Source organism: Scleropages formosus, chromosome 23, assembly GCF_900964775.1.
Source record: "Scleropages formosus chromosome 23, fSclFor1.1, whole genome shotgun sequence".
NCBI lineage: Eukaryota > Metazoa > Chordata > Actinopteri > Osteoglossiformes > Osteoglossidae > Scleropages > Scleropages formosus.
The window spans coordinates 3,631,785-3,659,031 of NC_041828.1; the positions used below are offsets into that span (position 1 = coordinate 3,631,785).

The 27,247-nt window shown below is 47.1% G+C and overlaps 1 protein-coding gene and 1 long non-coding RNA gene across 4 annotated transcripts; one reads left to right on the forward strand and one right to left on the reverse strand.

The window, feature by feature from the left end:
* Positions 1 to 361: 361 nt before the first annotated feature.
* trit1 (tRNA isopentenyltransferase 1) lies at positions 362 to 24,944 on the reverse strand. Of its 3 annotated transcripts, none has more exons than XM_018759904.2 (11): positions 24,072 to 24,154; positions 14,944 to 15,081; positions 13,049 to 13,147; positions 12,119 to 12,261; positions 10,481 to 10,623; positions 9,900 to 10,011; positions 8,009 to 8,121; positions 7,112 to 7,189; positions 2,171 to 2,280; positions 1,378 to 1,495; positions 362 to 1,241 (listed from the first exon to the last, which is right to left on the reverse strand). In XM_018759904.2, the coding sequence occupies exons 1-11, from the start codon at positions 24,081 to 24,083 to the stop codon at positions 1,012 to 1,014; spliced, it is 1,296 nt and encodes a 431-aa protein (XP_018615420.1). In that variant the 5' UTR covers positions 24,084 to 24,154; the 3' UTR covers positions 362 to 1,011. The 3 variants fall into 3 exon arrangements, with proteins under 3 accessions (XP_018615420.1, XP_018615419.2, XP_018615418.2); XM_018759902.2 differs by lacking the exon at positions 24,072 to 24,154 and adding an exon at positions 24,695 to 24,937 and having other exon boundaries at positions 363 to 1,241; XM_018759903.2 differs by lacking the exons at positions 7,112 to 7,189; positions 24,072 to 24,154 and adding an exon at positions 24,695 to 24,944.
* Positions 24,589 to 25,506, forward strand: LOC114909386 (uncharacterized). Its single transcript, XR_003797273.1, has 2 exons — positions 24,589 to 24,951; positions 25,269 to 25,506. It is a non-coding gene; the product is annotated as an uncharacterized LOC114909386 (long non-coding RNA).
* Positions 25,507 to 27,247: the final 1,741 nt, after the last annotated feature.

Genomic DNA, 27,247 nt, shown 5'->3' on the forward strand with positions numbered 1-27,247 from the left:
GCGCCATGGAAGGGATAGACGTGACCCGCAGAACCCAAACTTAACTCGAGTGCTCTACACGCGACATGTACACTTCCTTCCTCACACTGTCCCACTCTGTGTAAATACAGCTATAATTAAAAGCAAAGGAAATGTGAGTTAACTTCTTTCTCACACACACACACACACACACACACACACACACACACAATCAATCTGACAGAGTTTTCACACTAAAGCCAGTTTGTTGTACGCAGGGTTAGCAGGTGTCGTGGGGGAGGTATTAAAGGGCTTGTCCCTGCAGCAATGCTCAACACAACAAACCTGCCCCTGCAGGTTGACTGTGAAAAAGCAACCCCCTTGAGACATGAAGACTATTACAACAAATTCTTTAATTAAGAGCATCTGCAAACATCAGTCACGAAATTATTCTCGAGCGAGAGAATGCATCAGTCACAGCATAAAACAGTATCTTATACGTCAGTACAGAGCAGCGTATTGCAAGGAAAGCCATCTGTGTCTTTGCAAATACCAGCAACACACTGACATCTGCTCCAGAGCTGAAGGCCTGTAAGAAAAGTTACTTCTGTGCAAACGCAGCTGTCAAACAACGTCAGACGTGCATCTCAAGCCAAACCGAGATCAGGCCCAGGCTTAGTTTGTGTGGCACTGAGGCACTCACACTCCAACACGCTGTCCTAAGGCACAAAAATGTACAAGGGTCAAACAGGAGTTCTCTGGGAAAAAGGGGTAGGAGGCACCCCCGAGCCTCAACGCAGGAAGACAGTCTTAAAAAATACAAACAATGCTAAGAAATGCTGACAGCACAAAAAAGGAATTCAGGAAACAGAGGTTTTATGGTTTTAAAAAACAATCCCTGGCAAACTGTAGCAGCGCCAAGGACTTTTTGTTTAGCTACCCGGTCCCAAAACAAACTGAATGAAAGTCCGTGAGCTCATTTGAATGATATGTCCCTCACATGACGAAATGCGGTATTCCCTGGCTCAGGAGCTGGGCAGTGGAAACAATGCTTCAAGATGCAGTGACAAGACTATCTTCCGGAGCTTGGCATCCCAGCATGTTGGCACCACAGTCAGCTGCCAGGGTGCAGTCAGTAGAACCAACAGTGCTCTCAGTCCCCTGCATGTCAGCACTGGATCCGGCAGCCAGAGTGACGCCCAACACCTGATCGCATTCTGCACGCATTTCAGACTTCCTCTTCTTTCGCAGGTGGAACTGGTGGTTTTTGGACTTCAGGTGTGCTTGAAACAGAAAACCGAGAAATAGGCATTGCCTTACTTGAATGTAGTAAATTTTTTGCCTTAAATCTGAAAAGAAGTGGGAAGCTAAACATGTGAAAGTAGTCACCACTGAGTCCTGCGGGCAAACCTGCCTCACCTTTCCACTCCAGGTCGCCGATGATGATCTTGTCACAGAGTTCGCAAGTGTGTCTGCTGCGCTTGTTTCGCGGCTTTATTCCCTCCACCCTGATAGGCTCCAGTGATGGCTTCTCACCCTAAATGGAAATGAGGAGGAAGCGAACAAGTTTAAGACAATGCTACTTTATAATATATAAAGGGTGACCCTTTCACCTCTATGAGAACTGTAAAAATGACATGGTGTTTCATGAAGCGCATTAAAACTATAAAAAATTTGGTGTTTAGGTAGAGTCAAGGCACGCAATGAGGGTAAAACTATACAGGAAAAATACACATTTTATTTTGATGTCTCAATTTAAGTGTTTGTTTAGGAGAATTTAAGAGAAAAACAGTGCAAAGATGACCGTCTGACTCAGAGCACTGTGCTGACTCAGGGTTGACTGATTTGCATGTCCTCCTGTCAACTTTCGCCCCAGGTCAAGGACCACATCGATCCCATCAGATTCAATCTGGCACAGCCCATACCCAGGCTCCATATCCAATGTGCTGAGTTTCGGAACTCCTGTATTTGCAAATGTGCTGTTTGGGTTGATATGTGCAGAGGTCTCAAACTGACACTGTGACAAGGCTCTGCAAGGAGGACACATGACCAGAAAGGCACCCTTGGAAGAGCTTTGTTCCTGGACATTGCATCAAGATTAACATGGGTTGGTGCCTCCTTTGGAAAATGCTGTTGGATAACCTTAGAAGCAGGTATGGATCTTCCTAGATACGGTGAGAATTCTAGGCTAATGAAGGAACAATCGGCATACCTTCTTCAAGCTTTCCAGGACCTGCAAGGCAGGGGTCAGAACTGTCTTCTCCCAACACGATACATCTGTCACATCCAATCCAAACACTGGCGGGACACTGGACCCTGGTCCTTTTGTCAACACAAAGCAGGATGTAATAAGACATGGTGTGGGAAAGCATTGTCACCAAAGAGTAGGGCAGCAAGACAGCAACAATCATGACAGCTATAGCACACCACTCTGCAGGGAGTTAGGAGTTAAGTCTGCATGGTACAGGGACCCTGGAGCGAAGCGAAGCTGCTGACTCATAGCCGCTCAATAATCTCCTGGATCCGACGGCATCAGCACTCCCACCCTGGCCTGGCGGCCCCTCAGCCACTATTGATCCACTTACAATAGGGCAGACAGTCAGAGCTGAGCATATATACGCACATGAAGCACAGGCACGTTCATGTATAAAAATACAGACATACACAGACTTAAACATTCAATACATATAGTGAGTACATCATGTTGCAGTTTGATGTTGGAAAAAATTCAACTAAATAAATTGGAGACACATCCCGGCAGTCTTATTTATTTCTCTCGGGTTTTGTCCAGAGTCAGCCTTTCTACTCCAGGATCAAGGAGCCACAGTGATCGACAGATGTCCACAAGTGCTGGGATGACGGGTTCTGAGATGCCATCGATCCTGAAGTTTCACCCGAAGACATGACCAGACCCCACAGAGTCAGGGAGGAACTTCGGAGGCCTCGTCTGCTCACAGCCCCACCTCCAAAGTCCCCACTCTCAAGCCCTGACCACAACACAATGGAGACTGTTCACGGACAGCATACATAAATCAGGAGTGGACACTGCCAGCCGTCTCTACAACTGTTCATCAACTTCCTGGTTTTCCTCAATATCTTAGGCAGAGGGTAGGGGAAAAATAAATAAAATGACAGTCCAATCTAGAGTTTTCACTTTCATGGAGATGCAAGCAAACATCAAATAAATGAAAGAAGGGAAATTAAAACTGAGCAAGAAAGAACGAACCCAGTAATGCTGTGGGGTTTGTGCGGTCTGGTTGTTCTCTACTGCCCAGCTGTTTGGGGCCTTCATGTGGGGGGGGGTAATTAGATTTGCAGGAAGGGGGAGGGCAGGAGGCAAAGCACAGACACTCAGGTCACACAGTAAGTCCTGCAAACGTCAGCAGGCTGCTTCACACACAACTCTGTCTCAGTGTATATCTGTTGTACCTTCCATTGAGTCATGGGAGTGTGTGGTCATGTGGAAGACCACCGCCCCCGAAGGCTTCTCTTTGTTGGAGGCCAATGCGGACAGTGGGAGCTCGAGCGACATGTGGCTGGACTTAGGCCACCTGAGCTCCAGGCACCTGGTGGCTGAATGGAGTTGAAGACACAACCCCTGCCAGGGCAGCAGGTGCGAAACAGGGATGTATGTACAGGCTCCGCTGCAAATAGGGAACCTACCTATCAGATCCTTTGGGGCCACCACAAAGTGCCACAGCTGGCCTTGCGCCAGGCAAGACAGACTGGTCTGGGCCTCTCGTTTAACTGCTGCTCAGGGCGGGGCTTTTCCAAATGCATGACACCATCTAGGGTCTAACACACACTATGCCAGTTGTGTTCCTGCTATGTCCTGGTGGCACCTCCCACCCCCCATCAGAGCAGCTGTCCTCCTGTCGTTCCAGCAAAACACTTCATTGTAAGTGAGGCCCTGTCGGGGCCATTCAAGGCGGAACATCCATGCCCGCTGGCTTCCACCAAAAACTCTTTGAAATGGATCTCTATATGGCAGCAGGCCAGCGACTCCCCAACTCCCTCCGGCACTCGAGGGCAACGCGGGAGTAAGGCGATCCATCCCGATGCATGGTTCACTGGGTTCGCACCTGTCAGGCTCCTGCTCGCATTTCTCTGCTTGCACAACTTCCTCCTGTGCATCTACATTTCAGGGGGTTGAAGGGGACAAAGGCTAAATGACCAGAACACCAAAGAAGAGCTCTTACCCGCATGTGCGCAATCAGAACAAAAGGAGCCACTGGATGACAAGCAGACTGATTTATTATTATCATTTAGTGATAATTGAGACCACTACTTGTCTGTCCACGATGCTGAGTGCAAAGAGGCAAGGGAGGGTTGATCCTTGTGTTTCCTTCACAGTAGCCAGAGCCAACAATGGACCTAACTAGCACCTCCTGGGTCGCAAACCTTTTTTTTGTGTTATGCCAGCTGGGACTCCCCCCATGCCCCCCCAACCCCAGCTAAAGCAAGTCGGACGACTCAACAAATGAGCTGCTGTTCGGGCACAAGCACAGCTGGCAGATACACACTGGGGGGTGGGTTTTTCGGGAGTCTCCCTGTAGCACAAGCCGAGTGATTGGTGACAGGCTTCTCGTGTGCAGAGCTTGCTGTACAATGCCACGCTCAATACGAGTTGCTGGTCATGGCGACACCATTGACCGCCACGCTCAATAGACTAGCCACAGTGGGGCTTCAGAGAATTGAAAGGATACATGTCTGCCACCCCCAACCCCCATGTGAAACCCACTACTGCAAATGGGCGCCTTTGTGTGGCAGATACTGCCGGTGCTCCTGTTCCACAGCGAACCTCGCTATCTCTGTTGATGGACTAGAGGAAAAGGTGGGGATCCCTCGTTTTTTCCGGTTCTGCTGGGGTGGTCCCATCCACACGGGTCACATATCTTCTAAACTGCACACACAGAATGACTTCATGCAGGTCACTCAACAGGAGGATCAGAAAGACTCGAGGACTTAGAACTTCCATCGCACCTGTTGTGAGGACTTTCACAGAGTTCAGCTGCAAGGGTGAAATAAGGTCGGGGATCCGAAATGGTCGACAGTCAAGCTGGTGTACCACACAGCGTTGGAGCCTGGCAATATTAATTCAAAGGTAACAGGAAGAGTAGAACAGGACAGCTAATTCATGATATGAAAGAGCATTTAGAGCTCCCAAACAACATAAGGATGATGGGCTCTGCTGGAGTATTCCCAGAGTGGCATAAAAGGAGAAGAAATGTTTTGAAATTAGACAGCAAAATAATATAACGATAATGTGAAGACACTCGGCGCTGGAACATCGCAAAGCCTCGTAGAGTGATGGCTTCTATTTCCTTGGCAGGGAAGAGACTTGGCCCCACAAGAACTGATGCCCAGGAGTCAAACGGTCTTTACAGCCCGTGCTTTTTATCTGCTCACCTCCTGAATTAGCAGAGAAGACTGATGAGGAATCTCCCCCAGGCACGCAGGCCACAGGCAGCAGAGTCCAGGGTATGTGCGGCAACCATGCAGGCAGACAGACTCAAGGAGGAGCAGCACTCCATATGGCCCATCAGACACGCACTTAACAAGGTTTAGGGACTTTTGAGCCTAATCTGTTTTGCTGTAAGTGGATTTGAAGACTGGGGGGGGGGGGGGGTGTCGGTCAGTCAATCCTCGAAGGGCGGCACAGGGCCTGAGGCGACACGCGACAACGCCTCAAGTGCTGGCAGCCAACTAACAGCAGAATGCGGGGGGGGGGCAGTGCATTGGGCCTCCAAGTGCAAGAAGGGAGAAGGGAGAAGGGTCAGGAGTCAGAGGGGAAGCAATGAAGAGGGAATGGAGATCAGAAAGCAACGGCCGTCTCTGCAGGAGAGGAAGGACAGCCACACACCACTGAGCACGGCAGCTCTGAACCACGACCTGGAACAGGACTGACGACTGTTGTACCTTTGAGCAAGGTGCATAACCTGAACTTCCAGTGTAAATAAGCATCATCCTTGGGCAGAACAGTCAAGCCTCTCAGTCACTGTGGATGAAGTTTCAGAAAGGCAAAAATTGGGCCCCTGCTCATGCATGCACACACACAATCATTCACATGTTTTCTTTGGATTGCAGTTCATCAATCATTCAGTCTCTACACTAAGCACCCATTTATACAGCTGGCATGTTTACTTTATCAATGCCAGATAAGTACCTTGATCAAGGGTACTAGTGTGAGTGGGGATTAAAACCCAAGAGTTTCCAATTACAAGGTGATGGCTCTAGCCACTATGTCACCTACTGAGCCAGACACCCACATGTACTCAACAAGACTAAGGCTTTATATTCCCAATCAGACATATCAAGGCAAACATCCTGACCCACAGGGACTCCATACAGAATGTTTCCTATTCGGATGTGGTGTCTCCTCCCTCTGGTTAGGGAGTTTAACACGTCTCAGTGTGGCTGAGAATCAGAAAGGAACACTGTGTGAGGAAGTCAACAAAGAAATGTTTACGAGCGTGTCTCAGGTGTCCCTGGGTTTTGGAGGGACTGTTCTGTGGCTCCGGTTCCTTTAAACAAGGACATTAGAGTCATCTGGCGGCTGAATGCGAGTCGGTTCAAACATCAGGGTCCGCATGCACCACAAAGCCAAGTGCTTCAGCCATCTTGTTTGTATGTTTAATTGCCTGTGTAAATCTCCTCTCTGGTCCTGGAGCTGCCCATCTCATTAAATTCAGTGGCAGTTATAGGAGCACCAGACCATGCAGAACGTGGGAGAGAGAAAACCTGAACAAACGATACCGCTACAAGTCTTCTCGCAGTATGGAAGATCTCAGGTTTTGCACAGAAGTTAAAGTAAATCAATCACATGTCAGTTCTGAGCTTCACTGCCCACAGTACAACATAGTGACCCCAACCAGGTTACCGCAGAGCCACAGTACCAGCACTAAATTGAATCTGCCAACGCCCTCTACCTGACAAGAACAGCAGAATCAAGATGAGACCAACCATCTCAACTGATGGCAAAGGTGAAGACAAAACCAGAGCACATTCTTATTCTGCTTCTAATAGAGCTAGCCTCACCCCCTAGTCCTCACTGCACAACCTCAACCACAGCATGGTCCAATTCCCAACTGCGCAGACAAGAATGACAAAAGGACAACAATCTGTGTGTTGGGGCTGTGGGATGGAAACTCACTGCTGAGGAATCGCCTGCGGACCCACTTGTTCTGCGTTCGGGCATAACGTTTGGTGGCCTGTTTCAGAGCCTCCACACCTATGGAAAAGGGAAAAAAAGAAAAAGAAAAACGTTGGGTTGGGATGAATGGCCCGTACCATTCATCAAATTTTTCCCCCGAAATGAGAGATACCCTCTTCTTCTAGCTAGGCTCCAGTGGGAAAGTCGGCAAGAGCACCCTTCTCCACTGCTGAGTGATGTGGAGGGAATTATAGAACATCCAACTATAAATGGGAGGGGCTCCTTGACCGCTATGGGGAGACTGGACCACGGAGCCAACAAAACAAAAATGGCTGAAATGGGGTGGAGAAACGGTGGGGTGGTTTCTGCAGCAGCATCTCCACAGGGGTTACACTAAGCTACTTAAAATGATTTACCCACTTAGACAGCTGGGTAGTTCTTACTGCATCAATTCAGGGTAAGCGCCTTGATCAACGTACAAAAGAAGGAGCAGAGATCTGAACCCAGGGCACTGAACTTGTAGGCTGTGGTTCCAAACACTACCGCACCTACTGCCTCCACCATGTAGTGTATAGATGTGTGGCCCTGTGTGTGTCTGTCTGCTGAGCACAGGAGGAGGAACAGCAGACGTTCACAAGGACTGCAGAACACCGGTGTAAAATGTCACTGTAATAAAGGCACCCGCGAAAGGTCAGCACTTCGGCAGGTTGTACCAGGGAAGCAGTCACTCGTAATAAACGACCGGCGAGGAGGGTTGCGCCTTGGTCACGGGTTCGCTAATTAGTCCCGACTTTGGCCCACCAGGGAGGGCGAGGCAGCCGGGGGGGGCCTTCTGTATTGTCTGGGTGCTGCAGGGGGTTCGATGGATGAACGTGCTGCCGGCAGATGTGAGCTCACCTTGTCTCAGTAGTGCCTCGCGCTGCTCCTCACCGACATCTGGCCCCGCTGTCAGGTACTGGTGGAACTCCTTGAAGCCAATGGACTGAAAGATGCCTTTCTGGTAGTCCTGACTGAAGAACCCCAACAACAACCATTAGGAGAGCTGGATGTATGCAGTGCACGCGCACACACACACACACACACACACACACAGGCCTGAACCTACTTCCTTCCAGTGAGCTCCCACAGAGACAACCAAGCCTTTTCCCTCCTTTTTTTTGTTCAATCCGAGCCACCTTACACAGCAGTTTAACAAACTCATCACAAATGTGGTTCCTTAGTTACCAGGTCACCTGCAGGCCATCTCAGTGGTCACACCGAGCATTTGCTTCCGCCTGTATGAAACAAAGAAACTGCGCCGGTACAAGTTTTGTTTCACAAACTAACACTCACTGTCCACAGCACCCGTGAAGCAGCTCCGTTGCCCGTTGCAACACGTGATGCAGCCCGCAGACCGTTAAACTTGTGACTTAACGAATGTCTTGTCTCCTTTACTCATTACCATCGCTGTGATTTACATTTTAAGTGAAGCAGGACAAGTGCCTCAGCTGGTAGAAGGGAATCATTAACAGGTCACAGGGTATTTTCATCCCCGAGGACTTCCTGATGTCCTCGTCATGCATGGAAACACCGTACCTTCTCCCCTTGTCTAGACCATGTTACCATCACCAAAACACAAGACACGGAAAGATACACTGTGATCCTGAGTGCATCATGGGAAAGGTTTAAGGTTTAGGTTCGCTGAGAAGCGCCGAGTCCCTTTCAGCGTTCAAGAAGGGTATCAAAACATCGCTTTTGGACCACTTCCCTGCTGAGCTCCTAACACCTTTGTAAGTCACTCCTTCACCACCCGTTACATTTTATCTACCTATTTTCCTCTATGTACTGTATGTCACTTCGACAGGTAGACCCACCAGAACATATGCATTATGTCAACGGTCGTATCGAACAAACAAGCTGTGCCTGTTGTGAAATACACGTCTGTTTACTCTGAGCTGTACCGTCGCTTTGGAGGAAGCCATCTGCTGAATGAATAAATAGTAAATGTAAATAAATGTCAGCTCTTTCTGCTCCAGTACCCAAAGGTGGGCCAAAGGTGATGAGGTCCAAGATGAGATGGACCAGAAGTCTACAGAATATAGAAAAATTTTGCAAGTCTGATTTGACTGGAAACCCAGTCCCATGTGGTGCTGCGTCCCTCATCAAACCACGGGTTACGGTTCGGGGCAAATTTCATTCTCATATACAATGTGACAGGTGCCTGTAACGTGCAGGTTGCTGCCTGGGTGAGGTAAGTTAGTCTCCAGCGAAAAATCAGGTTACACAAGGAAGTGTTAGAGGATAAGGATACAACTGCTTCATCTCGTCAAACCGGCAACCGGCTCTGGCGGAGCTGCATGTTGCAGCGTGAATATCCTGCGTGGTCCCTGTCAGAACATGTTGGTGACATCAGCGGCACAACACCAGCACCAATACCAGTTTTTCCATTTCCTTCCAGCTGCTGTATTACCACACACCTACAGCTCCGATCCTGCCTGATTCTTTGAGCTCCTAAGTAGGGCAGCGCGGGGAAAATTCCATTTCAGTTCATGTTCTCCATCGATCCCAGCATCACCGGATGTCCTGAAAATCATTGCTGGTAAGCAGATGCTGTTTTCCAAAGTGGCTGACATCATTCATAACTTACCTGTTTTTCTTTTTTTTTTTTTTTTATTAATTTAAAGTTGTCAAAAGCAAACTATTTTATTGGAGCAATTCAAGTTCAGTACCACGGCGGGATCATCAAGATCCAGAACATCAACATGAACACGGGGTGCGGGGTGTCAGAGGTCAGGGCAACGGGACATACCTGCTCTCTTCAACCTTGTGCTCATTGTAGCGCCTGTGGAATTCCTTCAGCTCATCAAGCACTCCGGCCGCCATCATTTCATCCACGCGCTTGTCCAGCCTTTGGTCTAGAACTAATATTCGGCGAGTGACAGAGAGAAAGGAACAGGTATTCAATCTACACAGGGTAATATTTCACTTCAGGGTCTAAATTAGTCAAGGATTAGGCCAAGTGGCGATTTGACAGGAGTTTATTACTTGTACAGACATGAATATTTAAACTACTGGTGATTAAAAGCTGCACCCGGCCTCAGCAAAGGGCACAACGGCTGACAAACCACAGTAATTATTGTCATTATTAATAAGTATATAATGCATTGAAGCACATATTATCTGACTTGCACACTATATGGAAAAACAGAAAATACATCATCTAGAAGGATGTACATCATTGCTAGTAGCTACTCGAAATTCATGCCCTTGTGTGTCACTGTGGAAAACATTCCTGTTGCCCCAGTGTGGAAATTTTCACACGCCTGAAAGCACGACTCATGGGGGGCAGCCAGGGGCTATTTGGGGAAGGGGGGGTCAAATGTGCCTCACCTTCCATATTTGAGTGCAACCAGAAGATACAGGGATCACGGAAACGTAAAGGGCCCCCGATCTCGTCGGCCCCATCCTGCCCTCGTTGCTCTGCTAAAAGTCGGCTGTGGGGGACACCAGTCATCTGGTGGATCTGCAGGCTCCTGGAAGCGACCGACGAAACTATCGGTGACTGATCACCACTCCACTGCCAGTCAGCGAAGTGCCCATCTATTACCAGTGACCACCAATCAGCTGTGAATTATTTATCATCTGCTGAACAATGGACTATCAACCACCACTAGTCAGTCAATTCTATTATCAATACATGCACTCTCAGTTGTTTATTAATTCATTATCAATAAACGTTATTATCAGCAGACTGTTAGCTATTTGCAAATAACCTATAGTTTTAGCAGAACACTACAGCTTTATCCAAGTCTGTTATCAATAATTAGTAATGCCAAGAAACAAAAAGCATGGCAGAAACAGAAGATCTGCCCCTCTGGCCCTACCTTTAACAGGAGAACCACCCCTTTTCCCCACTCATAACAAAAGAAAGTCTCTCTAGTCCTGCCTATAAAAGAAAACCACATTGTAACTGCACCTGTAATATAAGGACCACCCCAGCCTGGGTTGTAACAGAATAACTCCCCCATATCGGTGCTAACAACATAAGATCCGCCAACTAGCCCTGCCTGTAACAGAAGGGCTGCTCGAACCCTGCTTGCAGAACGGGCCACTCAAAATGCGTCAGCACATCAACCGTCCATAAAGATCTTCAATGACATTGCCTCGTCATGGCAGCTGAACTTCGAGGGCAAACGATGGACCCTTCCCTTCCTCGCACCTCGCCAGGCATGAGTCACGTCTCACTCTGACGTGATCGTCGGCCGCCTGCCAAACCAGAACCAGCTGCAGCGGGCAACCCAGACCCCCGCTTGACACCGAATGCGACACTGCAGCATCCGAGGGATGAAATCGGCTTCGCTGACAGCGGCAAGAAAGGCGTCCGCTACACTTGTGAATAGAGCCCATCCAACGAGAACAATAAAGGACGCTTCGAATGCGAGGGCCTTGAAGACTAAAGAGCCGCCGCTGCTACAGTGTCGCCACACCAACCGCCAGGAGCTGCTGAAGCAGATAGGTGCTAATTGGCCTGTTGGCGAGGCGAGAACACCAATCAAAGGGCGTGAAGAGATTGGAGAAGCATAGAAACGCCATGGATGAAGAAGTGACGCGACCAACGAGCTAACAAGCCCCAGCGAGCAGATGAAAGGCTGTCGGCCAAACGAGCTGTTAACACGACTTAGCGCCAACATCGAACAGTCTGGAGAACATGATCCTTAAAGAGCACGACCAAGAGTACGAGAGATGGATAGCTCCTTATGCATCCTAGCATATACTCACAGTGTTTTACTCGCATTTTATGCAAATCTGTCCAACAGCTACGTGTTGGTTTATATTCACCTTCAAACACACGGTACCATTTGGAGCGCTTTCACGCCCATCGGAGGAAATCGTTCTCATCTGGAAAAAAGTGAGAACGGCTTTCAACCCAACCCTATAACAGATCTTTTGCCTTTGTCAGGCCATGCGTCACTGACGCATGTACCCAGGGACTGTCTTCAGGTCTTCCAGCCTGAGCGAGAGGCCTACCTGGCTATCTTGCGCACATCGTGAGGGTGCAACATGGCTGCCATGTCAGGGTCCACTTCTGTGAGGCGCCGGTGCAGCTCAGCCCTTCCCAGTTTCTCCAGCTCTGTCTTGTCTTGTAGAGCAATAGAGGTCTGTTCTCCGTTCTGCTTTCAGATAGGAATTTAAAAATCACGTATGCTGACACGGATGGACCCAGTCAGAGACAAGGACGACAATACCGCCTTTCGCACCAGACTCCTTGACTTTCACTATCCATCCTACATTTAACATCACCTACCCTCAGATGAATATGTTATATTTTTGCACAAACCTAGAACAGACCTTGTCAGATTGTGGGCCTTCCTGTGTTTTATAGGTGTTCAGTTAAAACTTCCCCATTCTCACCGTACTGGGAAACTGGTTTTTCCCCCTTTTGTGCAGTGTAAGTCCCTCACCGATTCTGCCTGCTCCCTTACCCTGCATCAAGTTCATTCTTCTCCCTTCACCTCTCACCTCCACCTTGCCTTCTACTCATTGATGGAGGTTCAATGCCCTAGACAACCGCAAACCCAAAACTCATAGCTGTTCTTCCCCATTTAATGAGTCCCCGTGAGTCAAACCCACAAGAAAGTGACCCCCCAGTTCCATAATCTGTTTAGATGGCTCCTCTGCTTGAATCCATGTTCCATTCCACGCTCGCTCATTTCTTCGGTATCGTCCGATGCCATATACAAAACGATCCCCTTTTCACTTGAAAAGGGACTACGCTCAGACTTCCATTCAAGCATGAAGAAGTTGTGCAAGAATGGCGGTGACAAAATAAATCAAAGTTGATCGAGCTGAACGGCAGGTCAATAAGAGAACTTCCAATTCATATTCCATTTTCGATCCCACAGAGCTTGTGGTCCCACCCCTTCCATCTCTCCTTTGACCAATCAAGGCTAAACTTACACCGGTGTCTACGAGCACCTTCCACAGCAGGGACTCGATGTAGTAGTTGGTTCCTCCAACGACGATGGGCAGCTGGTTCCGCTGATGCATGTCATCAATGTGCAACATTAAGGAGCACAGGGGGTTTGACGTGTTGATCCGATCCCAGCCGCGTTTCCTGACCTGTGCAGAGGCAACCGTGACAACACAGTGGGCCTCTCCCACACTGCACAAATTGTTTTTCCGACGACTTGCTAGCCAGGCAACGTGGAGTCGGCCTGTCGGATAGGGAGAACAATGGTTCTCTTTCCTGGTGAGCAGAACCCATGAATTGGCTGAAAGCACTGCCCGAACACTTACGCGCTGTCTGCAGAGCAACAGGCACGCCAGGCCCAGATTGCAATCTTTTCTAGAGTTTTCCATGAGGCAACGGGAGGCATGTGGAGCAGTCAGTTCAACCGGCGCTAATTCTGCTCATAATCTCATTCAAAGCCCTTCTGCCACTCGTCCAACGCGACACCACAGCAGTCTCCACTGCAGGGCCCTCGCCACCCACCTTGGGGGGGATAACTGGATAAATGTTCTAGTGAGATGAGGACCATAAGAGCTCATTAACTCTAGCAAAAGCCCTTCCTCCGGCATGAAACCCACCTTCTGCAGGTAGAGACAGAGCGGGAGACCAAGGAACATGGAGGGGTAGAGTGGAGAAGGAGGAGCGAGGGAAGGTGAGGGAGCGGATGGCAGCAGACAGCGTAAGAGGTGGTAGCCTGTGATCCCGCCAGCGTCCTGTCCATTGACTACCTTTCACATGGCTCCGTGTCCCGGCACCTCCGCATGGGGGAGCTGAGCCAGCTCTCTGAGCTCTTCTGCTCCAGTTCCTTCTCCGTAGTGTGCATGTATGTGTGTGTGTGTGTGTGTGTGTCCGTGTCCCTGCCTAGCTCCTGCCTTCATGCAGGCTGTCTCCACCTTCTATTAATAACCTCTCCAGCGATCGGCTCACATTGACTCCGAAACATCTGCAGGAAGCTGTGGGGGAAATGAGGACATGCAGGTGCCGCGCTTCTCGCCTGGTGTATACACACACACACACACGAACATACGTGTTCACATTCATACAGGCACCTGCACACTATTATTCACAAAAACAGAAGTGCAAAAGCTGTGTGTGTGCAGGGGTCAGACAAGCTCCTGGCAGAGACACGCTTGGACTGCTGCAGTGGCACGAAAAGCACTTCCTCTAAGTCTTCTGTGGACCAAGGGGTGTTTTGCAACAGACGAGATGGGTTCCATCGCCTCCATCCTGGAGATTCATCGCCTGTCTTACCGTCCTCCCAAGAATTTTAATAATTCATCTCACTCCCCCCAACCCCAATTCCCCTCAGCCTGCTCCCAGTGAAGAGGAGCTCGGTTCTAACTGGTGCCAGCTCACCTCTCGGCTGGGTTGAACTGACCTGCGAACCCCAGCAAGGCGAGTCGCCTCCCTCCACTCCACCTTCACGGCCAGAAGCACCAAGTCCCGAAATATAAACCGACCAACCCCGTGACTCCTTTACTTCCTCTCACTTTAACGCGGCGGATTTTAATAACGCAACTGCAGCGCAGCGCTTCCTGTACCGTGCTGCGAAAACAGCAGGGAGAATGACTGCACTCCGACACACAATGACAACAAACACGCGCTCAGCTCCGCGATCTAATTACAAGCCTCAAGCTTCAATATTATACACACAATTATCTACAGCGGAGAAACACCTGGGCATACAGGACGCAGACAAATTCTGGGGATTGTGCTGTGCAGAAACTAACAGTTATATTGCCCTTCTGGAATGTACATGTGCGGAGAAGAGTCCGGGTTTGCGACGCTTCGGTGAGGTAGCTGCATAACCATCGAGGTCACATCAACGTGCCACAAAGGATATGAGGGATAAGGCCTTGTTCCGGTAGTCCAGCACCGTGTAGTTCTCCAGAGGGTCCACAAAGCTGATCATGTGATGGGGGCACTGGGCCTGTTCCTCTACGGTCACCTTGTTGGTGATGATGTCCAGCCCTCGGTAGACCTGGGAAGCCAAAAAGAGCGTGAAGGGCAGACGAACCATGAAGTGACTTCAAGAACCACAGCCAAATATCTACCAGCCGTTGAGTGGAATGGAATGGTACTGAACACACTGGTCCACAGCACTGAATTCAACACTTTGTTAAGGCTCACGGTCACACTGATCATCTCCAGAATTCTAGTAATCACAAACAGGAAGGGGGAGGGATGATGTGTCATCAAATGTCATCCACACATAGACATCAACAATCAGAACAGGACCATCAGACCACTGGCACTAAGCACCACACACACACACACACACACACACACTTCCGAAATCCCTCAGCTTTCCGGAAGAGTTTGGTCCCTTCGCATTTGCGTGCCAATCCTGAGAGCAAAACACGCCTCTGAATTATTAAGGAACCCCCACCCCCTCGGCAGACAAAGCTGGAAGGATGCAAGATGAGCAAAGCACTATTTTGAGATGGGAGAAACAGGGATTAAGTGACTTCACTCCCTCATTTAAAGCAAAGTAGATATATGCCGTGTATACGTATTTTATCCAGTTCAATACATCACGGGACGCTGCGCGCTATTTCAGATTCTGTTTTATTACTTTAATAAAGACTTGGAAAGTATTTGCTTTACGGGGGAAGAAACAATGGCATTTTACTACTCCCTGCACCGTAACTTGGATTACAGCATCAGCTTTTACAGCACTATCAAAACAGGGATTTTTGGCCCCTTGAAACCAAGCTCATCTCGTGAAGAACCTTGGAACCATAAACTCACTGTTGTTTTGCTTCCTTTCCTTTCACAACAAAAACAAAGAGGATCTGAGTTTTGACACAATCGTCTCGCAGACTGCACAGTTAAATATTAAGCGTTTACCAAAACACATTCTTATTTATTCAAGTGACACTGTTCTAAGGGACAATACAATGTAAGGTTAGGTGCTCTCTATTAACCTTTATTTATTAACTGACATTTTTGTTTGAAATGACTTGCAGTGTTAAGCTCCTTACAGTGACTGACACGTTTGAACAGCTAGTAGTGTAACTTCTACTGTATCAAGTACCACAATCCACGGCAACTGCACAAGCAGATCAAACTGAGGACTGACGGCTCGAACCACCACACCACCTGCTGCATCACTAGTCACATACAGTACATGGTTATACAGCAAAATTTGTGTCATTCGAGAGCAGTACTCCACTTCTCTGTCACAGTGTAGACACCCAGACCCCACAGCACTCAACCCCACTGCAAAGCGGTAAAAACCAGTGTATTCTCCTTCCAATTTGTTTTCAAACTTCTAAGAGCCCTGTAACGACACACAGAGCTGTTACACCTTCAACACCGCTGTCCGATAGCATGCCCCCCCCCCCCCAGCTCTGCATTCATTTCTCCAAGCCCTCGGACCTTACTCAATCCCATCAGAACTGGAGATCTTTTTATAGCCGGTTTTTGTCTTCTTCAGCAAGAAGATGCAGCACTTACAGCCCTCTTGCGCATTAATGAATCAATAGTTTAAAGCGGTTCGAAGTGTGGCTCTGGGCTCGAACGCGTCGTTCTGCTGTTGGAAGAGACGCGCCGCTTGGCCCGCGGCCCGGAAAGAACGAGGCGTTTGGCTCAGGGAGGGAGAGCGCCGCTCTTCACTGGGGTCACAGTGTGCTGGGTTGGCTCCAGGCATACCCTGCGCCGGTACAAACCAACTGGTCCAACGGTTTGAACAGACCAAAGTGACCGATGCTATAAAAATGGATGGAACAGCAGGAGCTCCCCGTCTACCCAGAATCCGCCCCCCATCTTCCACATTGTGGCCCTTCACCTTGGTTGGTTTCTTCTTCACATCTTAAAGGCGGTCACATAATCCCAGGCGGCTGCTTCTCGGCGCACTGTACTTGAGAGCATGTGTGCGCATGCGCACGTGTGTGTGTCTCTGATTGAACCGCTTCATCAGCAAAGACGGTCAGTCTGGAGACACACAGAAGAACAGGGGCTGAGAGATGCCACTGGATAACAAAGAGGAAGGAGGCAAAGCGTGTGAGCTCCAGTCGCGGGACAGGTGACTAAAGGACACGTCAAGCACTGGCAGAGGTGCGAAGCTGCCTGAACCCCGAGGTCCGTGGCAAAGACCATCCCAGAAAGGCAGCGGGGCAAACACATCACACTATGAAGAGCATGAGCCGGGGTGTGTGACTCTACGAGACGGATTGACAGCACCAGAGTGTGTGTCTGTGCGTGTGTGCGTGCACGCAACGCCATTCTGACGCTCCAGCCAGGAACACGGAGCCCATTGTCTGATGGACGCTGCACCTCAGGCCACGAGCAAGACAGCTGCTCCCCACACAGAGTGAGGCAGCGAGAAGAGGAGGGGGTAACAGGGGGTGTCCTCAGTTTGACCCTCCTCTCCATTCAGGATTCAGCACCCCGAGCTACTGAACAGTGCTGCTCCGTTATCGAATTACACACAGCGGCAGCAAACCACCCGCACACCTCCTATACTCCCCCTACCCCCCACTACTCAGGGCTAATAAATCATTCATGGAGTTGTTCTATCCCCCTTCCTCCACCGTACCCCCAGTGGCTGCCGATGTGAACCTTTTTGGAGCGCTAACCACAAAACAGCACTCAGAACCCCCCCCCACCAGAAAACCCTTTTTTAAAAAAAATAAATAAATAAATAAATAAAATAAATAAATAATCACTGGTCTTTGACTTGAGGGATCCTCTGGCATTTAACACCCAGCCAGGGTAACAAGACTGACTGCCGGTCACAGTGTCCAACCATTCAGTCCCAGAACGGAGGCTCAGCCTTTGAACCCGGCAACTACCTGGAACTAAGTAAAGTTCAACACTGCCAACTATCTAAGCCGATCAGGACATAATTTATTTCCGAAGTACCCACTTATTTAAATATTTATCCTTTTCGGCATCAGACTTTACACAGATTCAGTCTAGCTTGTATTGATAATGACGAATTGGACTGTCGACAATGATGAATTAGAATCGTCGACACTAAAATCATGCCCAGCTCTAACCATCTCAATGCCAACAGACACGTTAGTTTTTCAATCCAAGCACTGCAGCCAATCAACACCACTTACACACAAATGCACCTCAAGTGTTGTGACCCAGGAGTGCCATCCAAGTGAAATCTGTTATAATAACCAGGAGGAAAGTCATTGCTAATGTGGCCAACAATGAAAATTCAGGTAAAAAAAAAAAAAAAAAAAAAATACATTTTACTCAACAAGAAAGGATCTGCTTTTTTTGCGCTCTGATTTTAAACCAGCTCGCACTAAACACTGAGATCCACTGCCTTGAATGAAAGTTGTGGTCACGTTTAAATGTCTTATTTGCACATATTCATGGTTATTTTTTAAATTTCCCTGCTCAGCTTCCCAGACAAATGAACAGTTCTTTAAATCAGTTCTTTGAGAGGGTAAGAAGGCCGTTACGGTAAGTATGATAAATATTTTTTAAGCTTAGTCATTGAGTGGTCAAGTTGTAATTCTTTGAAAAGAAAACCTTTCTCTTATTCAGAAGTGGAACAACACACACACACACACACACTTTTCTCAGTACAACAGAGGTCCAATCTGCACAGAGAAGAGGTTCAGGTTTGATCTGAGCTCTATTGAGAAGGGAAGAGTTGAAGTTCTGAAAGGGACATACCAGTCTATCTTGGGCTTCATTGCAACCATGTCAGACAGCTCCAGAGCAGACGCCGTGGCCACCTAAATTAATACGGTGAATTTGTGAGCAACCGCACTTCACGTTTTATTTGCCCATCCAGAAATCAACTCTCCTCATCTCACAAAATATATTTGAGTGCCGGCCGCAGGGCTTACTTTCCTGGCTTATTTAATCATTAATGAATGTGAAAACTCACATTGAAGGGGGAGGGCTCGAGGAAGCCTCGCGAGGATGCTGCTCCTCGTTTTACGACGAAACAAGCAAGAAGAACTCAGCTGCCAGAAAAATAAAGCAGTCGCACAAACCTCGACCATTACAATTTCAACGATCACAATGCAACTTTGCTCTCAAGTCCTGGTGAATTTTTAACACATACAAACACAAGTCGGTGGGAAGAACTGAGGTTTTATAGAACTTTAATTTTTAGTAATGTGTTTATAGTAATAAAAACCTCCTGACAATTTTAAAAAAAAAAAAACTGCAGAGTGCAACTTGTTGACATTAATATCGACGGTTCATTTCAGTAACTCCCACATCATTGCACTTGCTTTTGCAGGCACCTAAAAAAAGGACTGCTGCCGGGACTCAATCCTTAACACACTGACCCTTTTATTTTGAGAAATCGGAAAGCGTGTTACGACAAGCTTATGAGACAACCCGTCAGCTGTGTTTGCTCAGACTTCTTCGCAGACTCCAGCACAAAGAAACTAACAGGTGGCTCAGAAACTCACGGACAAAAGACATTTGGTGTGTTCAACAAATGCCACTGCCTGCAAACAGTTTACAGTCCTGTTTGGCTGTTTCGCTTTGCAGCGTGGGATGATGGCGATCTTCGTTCTGCCCCTCTGTCCTTCTCTCCCTCAGCGTCCTACAAAGAGTCACCTAACCAACTCATTGGTAACACACACATTTACATTTATTTATTTAGGTGATGCTTCTCTCCAAAGCAACTTAAAACACTGAGCTCCTTACTCCTTCATAGGACCGTGCAATTTTTACTGTATCAAAAGCAAAGGTGGGAGAACACACTCAAGCTTATCGAAATGGCTGTATTTCTTGCAATGTGACACTGTCATGCTGATGAAGGCATCCAGCCGAAACGCATCCGTCAAGTTATAAGAAACATAACCTTTTCGATAAGCTCACGTATCCTATCGCATCTTTGCTTTACATTCATATACACCGGGGATTCTAAGCACCCAATCCCTTAACCGGATTCTTACACTAAGTTGAGCGTGTATTCCGCTTCTTCAATATATCATTTTTACCATATCAATTCTGGGTAAATACCTTGTTGAAGGGGTAGTTGTAATCACTGTGCTACCTGCTGCCCCATAGACTACGCTTTTTATAAAAGAAAGAAACTGCTATGCTGACACTCCCATGGAAAAAAAAAAAACGAGACCTGTAGACCGCCACGGTGAGCAACAGTGAGCTGGGAGAGGACTGCGGATCATGGAGTGAAGCTCTAGTACAGAATCCATCTTCTTCCATTTGACCTTTTCTGGTCAGAGTGTGAATAGCCTCGCCGGAAACTTTTTCAGCTGGTTGGCCATTTTTCCAAGGACCTGACCCGTTAAACTGTCCCCAGGGCAACACCAGGACCTCACATCACACAGAGACACTCAACCTTCACAACCCCACCCCCATTTTTCTTTCTTCTCAAAACTGTCTCACAGCCTCATCATCTTCCTCATGACCCCTTGCAACCCCAACCCTCCACATGCGTGCCATTTCAGCCCCCCCAAAAAACCCATGACAACCTCACACCAACAACATGCCCCCTGAGCATTCTGGGACTAATATTTAGTGCTGCACATCAGTGTTCCTCATAAGAGTTACAATCCTTCTTCACTAGCAACTCCACGTTCTCATGTTTACCCACTTGATCTCACATTTCCAGATTGCACAATAAGTGAAGAGAAGGCAGAAGGAACCTGTCTTGGGCAACACCATGACATCAGGTTTGGGCATGGATCTGCAAATAATCAATACTGGATCTCTCTGTCCAACACACACTCAGGCTCATCGCAGCAGGCTCTAGCACGTTTGTCGTGAGTGTGACACACTCACCCTGCGAGAGAGGAGCCAACAGCTCTGCGGCCCCAGAGACGGTTCCCAAGATACATCGAGGGCTGGAATTTGATTAGCGTAACCTAGTTAGCAACACCAGGTGACTGGCAATCAGGGGAACTGCAGCAGAAAGACCCACGGAAGGGAAAGAAAGCAAAGGAACACATTTGAAAATATAAAAAGTCCAATTCCATCCTACTTCCATGAACAGCAGACATTAAATGGGAAGGATTTAGTTTTTTTATATTGCTGTTGTTTTTAGTATCACACAGAAAAATAAAATATTGCGGGTGCTACAACAGGACATATAGACTACAGGATTTCCAGGGTGTTATCTTAGACCCAGCCAGTCACATTCTGGGTCGCTTACGATGCTCACTTCAAACAGGCCTGCGCTTCCTTTGAGAAAACGCCCCTTCAATAAAACTTTCCCTACGGCCCCTCGTAAAACCTCCCACGCACCAAGCACACCCTTGGGGGTGGGCCACAGAGGCTGACCTCAGCCACCTAGACTGGCCTCCATGCCATCCCAGGACAAAAGCTTGGGTTAAGGGGGCAGGGCTTCGGTGGAGCATGAGCAGGCCAAGCAAAACCAAAGGCAGTAGTCGGGAGATGGAATTCACATGGAGGGGGAGGTGGTGGCGGCAGTAGCGGCAGCACAGGGAAGAGATGGGGTTCTGGGAGCCCCCCATTCTTAGACATTCCCACACTTGCGCACGCCCACGTGCATTGTCAGACGCAGAGACGCACAGGACCCCCATCAATGCAGAAACACACATATAATACTGCAGAGTCCCGAAGAAAACAAATGTATGTCACATGGGGTTTTGTAGCAACAAGAAAGTGAGGATCTCCGCACACCACCAGCAACAGGGGACTGTTTATTTAAATGATTGAATTAATTTAGACCACCTACCAAACAGAATATGTCCTTCCTGCTCCAACTTCGAATTAATGCATGGCTAGCCGGCTAATAGGCAACAACTTTTCAGCATAAGACCAGAAGGGACCGAGCAGAATTTTAATAACAGACCTTCTAAAGAAACAACTTACGAGCCTCAACAGCAACCTTTCAAACTGTTTAAATTCAAGTATCACATGTGTGACGAAACTGGAAAGAGCCAAAATATGTAACATTTTCCCTTAAACACTTTGCAGACTCAGAGCTTAACCGCAGCGGACAAGACGTACGCTCAAAATGTCACTACAGTAGCTACAGAGCCCGATGCAAGAAATAAAAGAAGCCATATTTTAGAAAATAAACTGCTTCTCTGCATGCGATGAAATCAAGAGTTAAGAGTCGGGAAAAGGAACACAATCTCGCAGCACTCTCTTACGCAGCTCTGAAGTATAACGAACAGGAGCACTCAATTCTCGTTTTGTCCTTTCCGCGGAGAACCAGGACGGTGGCGACGAGGCAAGGAAGCAGAATTCCCGAGGGCCCTGGAGCCCGCGATAACATAGCGGTTGGAGCGTGGCCTATATACAGGAGCTGTCCCTGCCACTTATCATCAGGGTACATGGCACACGTCTCTCTCTCCACGGGGGCCCGGGCGACAAAAACGCACTCAACAGCCTTGGCATCGCTCCTCCCTGATGTTACAGCATTTTCGGGAGGCAAATCCTGCACCGCACAGATGCGGTAAGTAAATAAATAGATAAAAATCACTGCAGAATGCACATCACACCTGATTTCTAAAAACCTTACAAAACAGGCCTTTATCTTTTACTTTGTTTATACTCCGTAAGATGTCCATTTTGACAAGACAACTGCCTGTAACACTGGTGTGCAAAACTCACAAAATTCAAATTCACTATTTAAAAAGTAGACTAATTCCCACTTTTTCAGTGCTGACTTTAGTGACACATTTACTGTCGTAACTGTTCTCCTAAAACTAGGAATTTTTTTTTTCTCCATTTTCTGCAGACTTAGGGTGGGTCTAAATTACATTATGGATTTGAATAGTTCAATTATTTCAGGGATGCACGCTTTGGATGCACGCTTTCATCTCATAACCAGATGGTGCAAAAAACAAATTACTTGAGAGAAAATTACAGTGGCACCCCACCATGACTTCAATCTGACTGTATGAATTAGGAAGAGATTATTCTAATATCACGACCATAATAAGCATGATTTGAGAAGATAAAAGACCAAAGAAGATAAGAAAAAAAAAATGTATCAGATGCAAGTTTGGATATCAGTTTACACATGCAGGAATCCAGAATAAGGAAAGAGCATGACAGTGACCATCCACAAAAGTACTGAAATGGCTGGGAAGCAAAAACAAGGTATGACCATTCCAACCTTACTCCCCAAGCCTCTTGAATCTCCTTACTGTCTTCAACGCAACCTCCACTTTGCCTTGGTGTTCGTTCCCCAAGAGTACATTGAAGGATCACTCATTAAGACTTCTTGCTTCCATGCAGTAGAATGAGTCTCCCCTCACTGTTTCCTATGAGCCTTCTTACCTTCTGTGGCTTTTAAAGACTCAACTCTCCACTTATTTTGGAACTGTGTAAGCCACTCTCGGCTTGCTCATGATCTCCACCGTAATATTCCACCGCGTTTATGCCAATACTACACCGATGCTGCGTTTACAGCAACACAATTTTTTCTGGACTGTCGTCATTTGATCATCTTGCAGCCATGTAAGCATTTCTTGCCTTGTATCACTCTACAGTGTTGCCACCAAGAGTTGCCATTGACTCCCACCTTGAGGCAATGGTGACTCTTGGTGGCAACATTTAGAGTATCTCCAGAAACACGTGTCCTTAGTGTTGAAAGGAGCATCTCCATTGTTCTGGTCAATGAGTCCATCCATCCGTTAGCTGCTTCTCTTCTTTTTTCCTCAAACTCTTCCAAGAATTATTGTCTTTTAGAGAAAACCCATGATGATGTGAGATGTCTCGGACTTTTCCCATTTCATCTTCATCCTCACGGTTATTATATTATTACCTAACTGACGTGACATGTGAGTGACAGAGAGAGTGTGTTCCACTGATGTATGGAAGAGTGACCCATAAGTACTGTATCTAGCAGTGTAAGTCACCATGGTGAATAAGGTGTGTGAGCTCATAACGCCACACAGAGTTCATTGAAAGTCACTTTGGAGAAAAGCATCTGCTAAACAAATAAAAATGTTTTTAAAAAAATGAGACTGTGCTATCCAGGACACCTATATTATAAGGTGCATCACTTCAACAAATATTCAGACATTAAACTGAGAAACTTACCTCAGAAACCATATACGATTGTACATGGTTCCCCTGATGCCTCTGAAGTTTGAATTTTCAGTCTTTTCATAATATTAGACCAGCTGGCAGCTGCTCAATAACTGTACCGTGTGAAATGCTCAAGTCTGGATGTTGAAAACATTTTTTTTTTCTTAGAATTAAAATTTGCTGCTCTTCTTGGGTTGCACCGCTCGTCTGCTGTGCACATCTTTATTTAAAATTAAATTTAAAGTCAATCTACTGTGCTGAGGTATATAAAGCCGGCACGAGCCCATTTCGCCCGCGCGCACACAGGCGGCAAAAGGAACCGTTCCTTAGGAACGGCGATGTTATTCCACATAGTTGGTACGACTTCCAATTTACATGTTAAAAACATAATCTGACGTGCGCCAGTCATTGACATTGACCAAACCTACGAGTGACTCGAACTGAGCTCCACAAAAGCGTAAAATGAGAAATACGTTTCTCCATCTCGACCCTCAGCGTGCCGTCTCGCCGCCGGTGTCGCACCGCTCTGCTCCCGGCTTCAGGTCCTGCAACCGCGGCAGCTTCTCCCACGTGAGCCCGAGGCTCCACCGGCCTTCGCGGAGAGTCCCGTGCCTCTGGTTGAGTAATCCGCTCACCTGCATGGAATCGGCGCTAATGATCTCGCCTCCGCGGCGCTTCCCGATCTCGATGGCCAGCTTCGACTTGCCCGTGCCGGTGGCACCCAAAATGACCACCAGAGGTGGCACGACACGTCTGCTCACGCTGCTGAGGACGGCGGCCGCCATAACGAGACTGCGTGACTCGAGGGCTGCGTGCGGCGCGAAAGGCGCGCGCTCGGTATCCGGGCAACCGCAAGCCGTCTCCATGGTTGCAGGGATGGGGAGGACGGACGGTAAATCTCCCCCGCGCGAGCAGACAAACACAAATTTCCAAAGCATGCAAAATTACAAATTGTTCTGTTTACGTACGATGTGGCATTCAGAGTTTCTTTCTTATATCAAATATATTGTTTTATTATATTTCACTTCTTTTATGAATATAGTTTTAATTTTTTTTTTTTTTTGAAAATATAATTATATTCGTTCATGTCTTTTATATTCTTTTCTTTTTTTTTTTTTTTTTTTCTTTTACTTGATGGTGTTGGTCATTATGCGATGTGACTCTGCTGTGTAGAATTATCTAGATCCACTATACTATCCCCACTCGTAGGTAATGGCTGTTAACGCCGTTCATGGTAAATGCTGAGATTGCTGCACGCCTCCCGAAAGACCTGAGCACGAACAGCTCGGCTCAGGTTGCCGTAGAAACAGGATTATTCGAATCTTGCAAAAGAGAAGATGCTTGTTGCCATGGTGAAGAGGTCTGCAATGACGTATCTCCGTGGAAACGGCGCTTGTCGCCGGAGTTTGTACACAGGTGCTGATGTAGTAAATCGCCTTTTTTATGTCAGCCCTGCTTGTGCGCGGATTCATTCAGTGGAAGCATCAATCAGGCGGCTGCAAACACACATCCTATTGCAATAATCCAGATTTAATTCATCTCTTCAATGCACGTATATGTTATGAGTGCTGCGAAACCAATTAGTCTAATTAGTACTTATTCGTCTTTTTAACACAATTAACGGCATCACTAATAAAAAGGGCGTGGTGTTACAAGAGGGTAAGACTCCACGATGCGGGTCTCAGCACTGCGCAGAGCCATAAATGCACATGGTGAACTTGGTTAAAGATGAATTTACAAGGAATATTTATTCCAACCTTAAATAAATGGCAGATCTCAAAGCTGCAGTTTTTGTGGACTAACTTTCAGTGTCTGTGCTGAAAAAGGTGATTTATTATATAGAAAAATGTATTCTTCAGATTTATTCTTGACAAAACAAGTGTCGGAATTGTGTAGATGAGGCACGATGCCGCCCTAACCCCGTTTATAGCCCCTTTTTAAATCACTGCACTGGCAGTCATTGATGGCGATCATGTGTAACCAGTGGGGTGATACCCTGTCAGACAGCCTTTGATTTCAAGGTATTTTTTTGAAACACAGCGTGGTCAAGCCAGAGCAGAGGCTTTCCTTCTAAATTACACACTGCTTTGATCCGCTTAATAGAACTTGTACTGCAGTGAAAGATAATGACCTCCAAATTGATCTCTGAACAGATCATCATTGATGCGTTGCTTTATTAACGATGAAGAAGGCTGGGTCTGTCATAGTGCAAGTGGGTCTAAGAAAATTCAGTGTAGTGTGCTCATTAAAGATGTATTTTATTGTAGGAACGGATTTATTATTTACTTCTAGGCCCTTTAGATGTTTGCTAATTCCTCCACAAAAATGCACACAATTTCACTCCAAGGGCTTGAACCCCCAACCTTCCCACCAGTGATTTTGCAAGGTGTGTAAAAATAGGCCATTGAATACGATGCCAAAATTTATTTGTCCATTTTTAATGATATGGTCTTATGAGGTACTGAACACAAAGTGCAAAAATGAGGTTGCAACCATCCTACACTCAAATAAGCATTCCACCAGCAAAAAAGAACCAGCGAGAAACAGAGAGAAGATGATTTTATCTGTGGGCAAACAATCATTCGAAAACAGTGAAATTAACTAAGCAGGTGGCATGTGCTGGAGTGAAAAATTAAATACAAAAACAACAAGCTCTTCATTGCACTGGGCAGAAGGAATTGAAAAGTCCAGAGTGGCAGGTGAGCAGCAACAGCGCAAGTGTTGTTTGTAGAAGACAGATCCAGCTGCTCGCTCTTCTCTGCAGCACTGGTTAGTAGGATCGCTGTTAATAATGAAACGCTATCCATTGGGTATATTTAAAATGACAAGTTTAAAAGCAAAGGGAACCGCAGCCTGGCGTGTGCAAAGTGAGCTCATGTATTGGCGTGGGGTTCAACAGAGCTGAGACCAGCCCAACAGTAGGATTGTGCATTTAAAAATAATCTATCATCACTCTTCAGTCCAGCACGTGCCAGCAGTGAGGGGGGAAAAGCACAAAACAATCGCCCCCAGAATCTACAAACACAAATGCTGTAGGAAAATATAGTATAAAATTGTTTTGTATTATTTAGACACTGTATACAAATCAATAGACAAAAGTAAAATTAAAGTACAGGCAGTGAAAACAGCATCACAAAGTGTCTAGTGTGATCAAAGTAAATAGTGTTATTTTCATGATTTTTAATCAT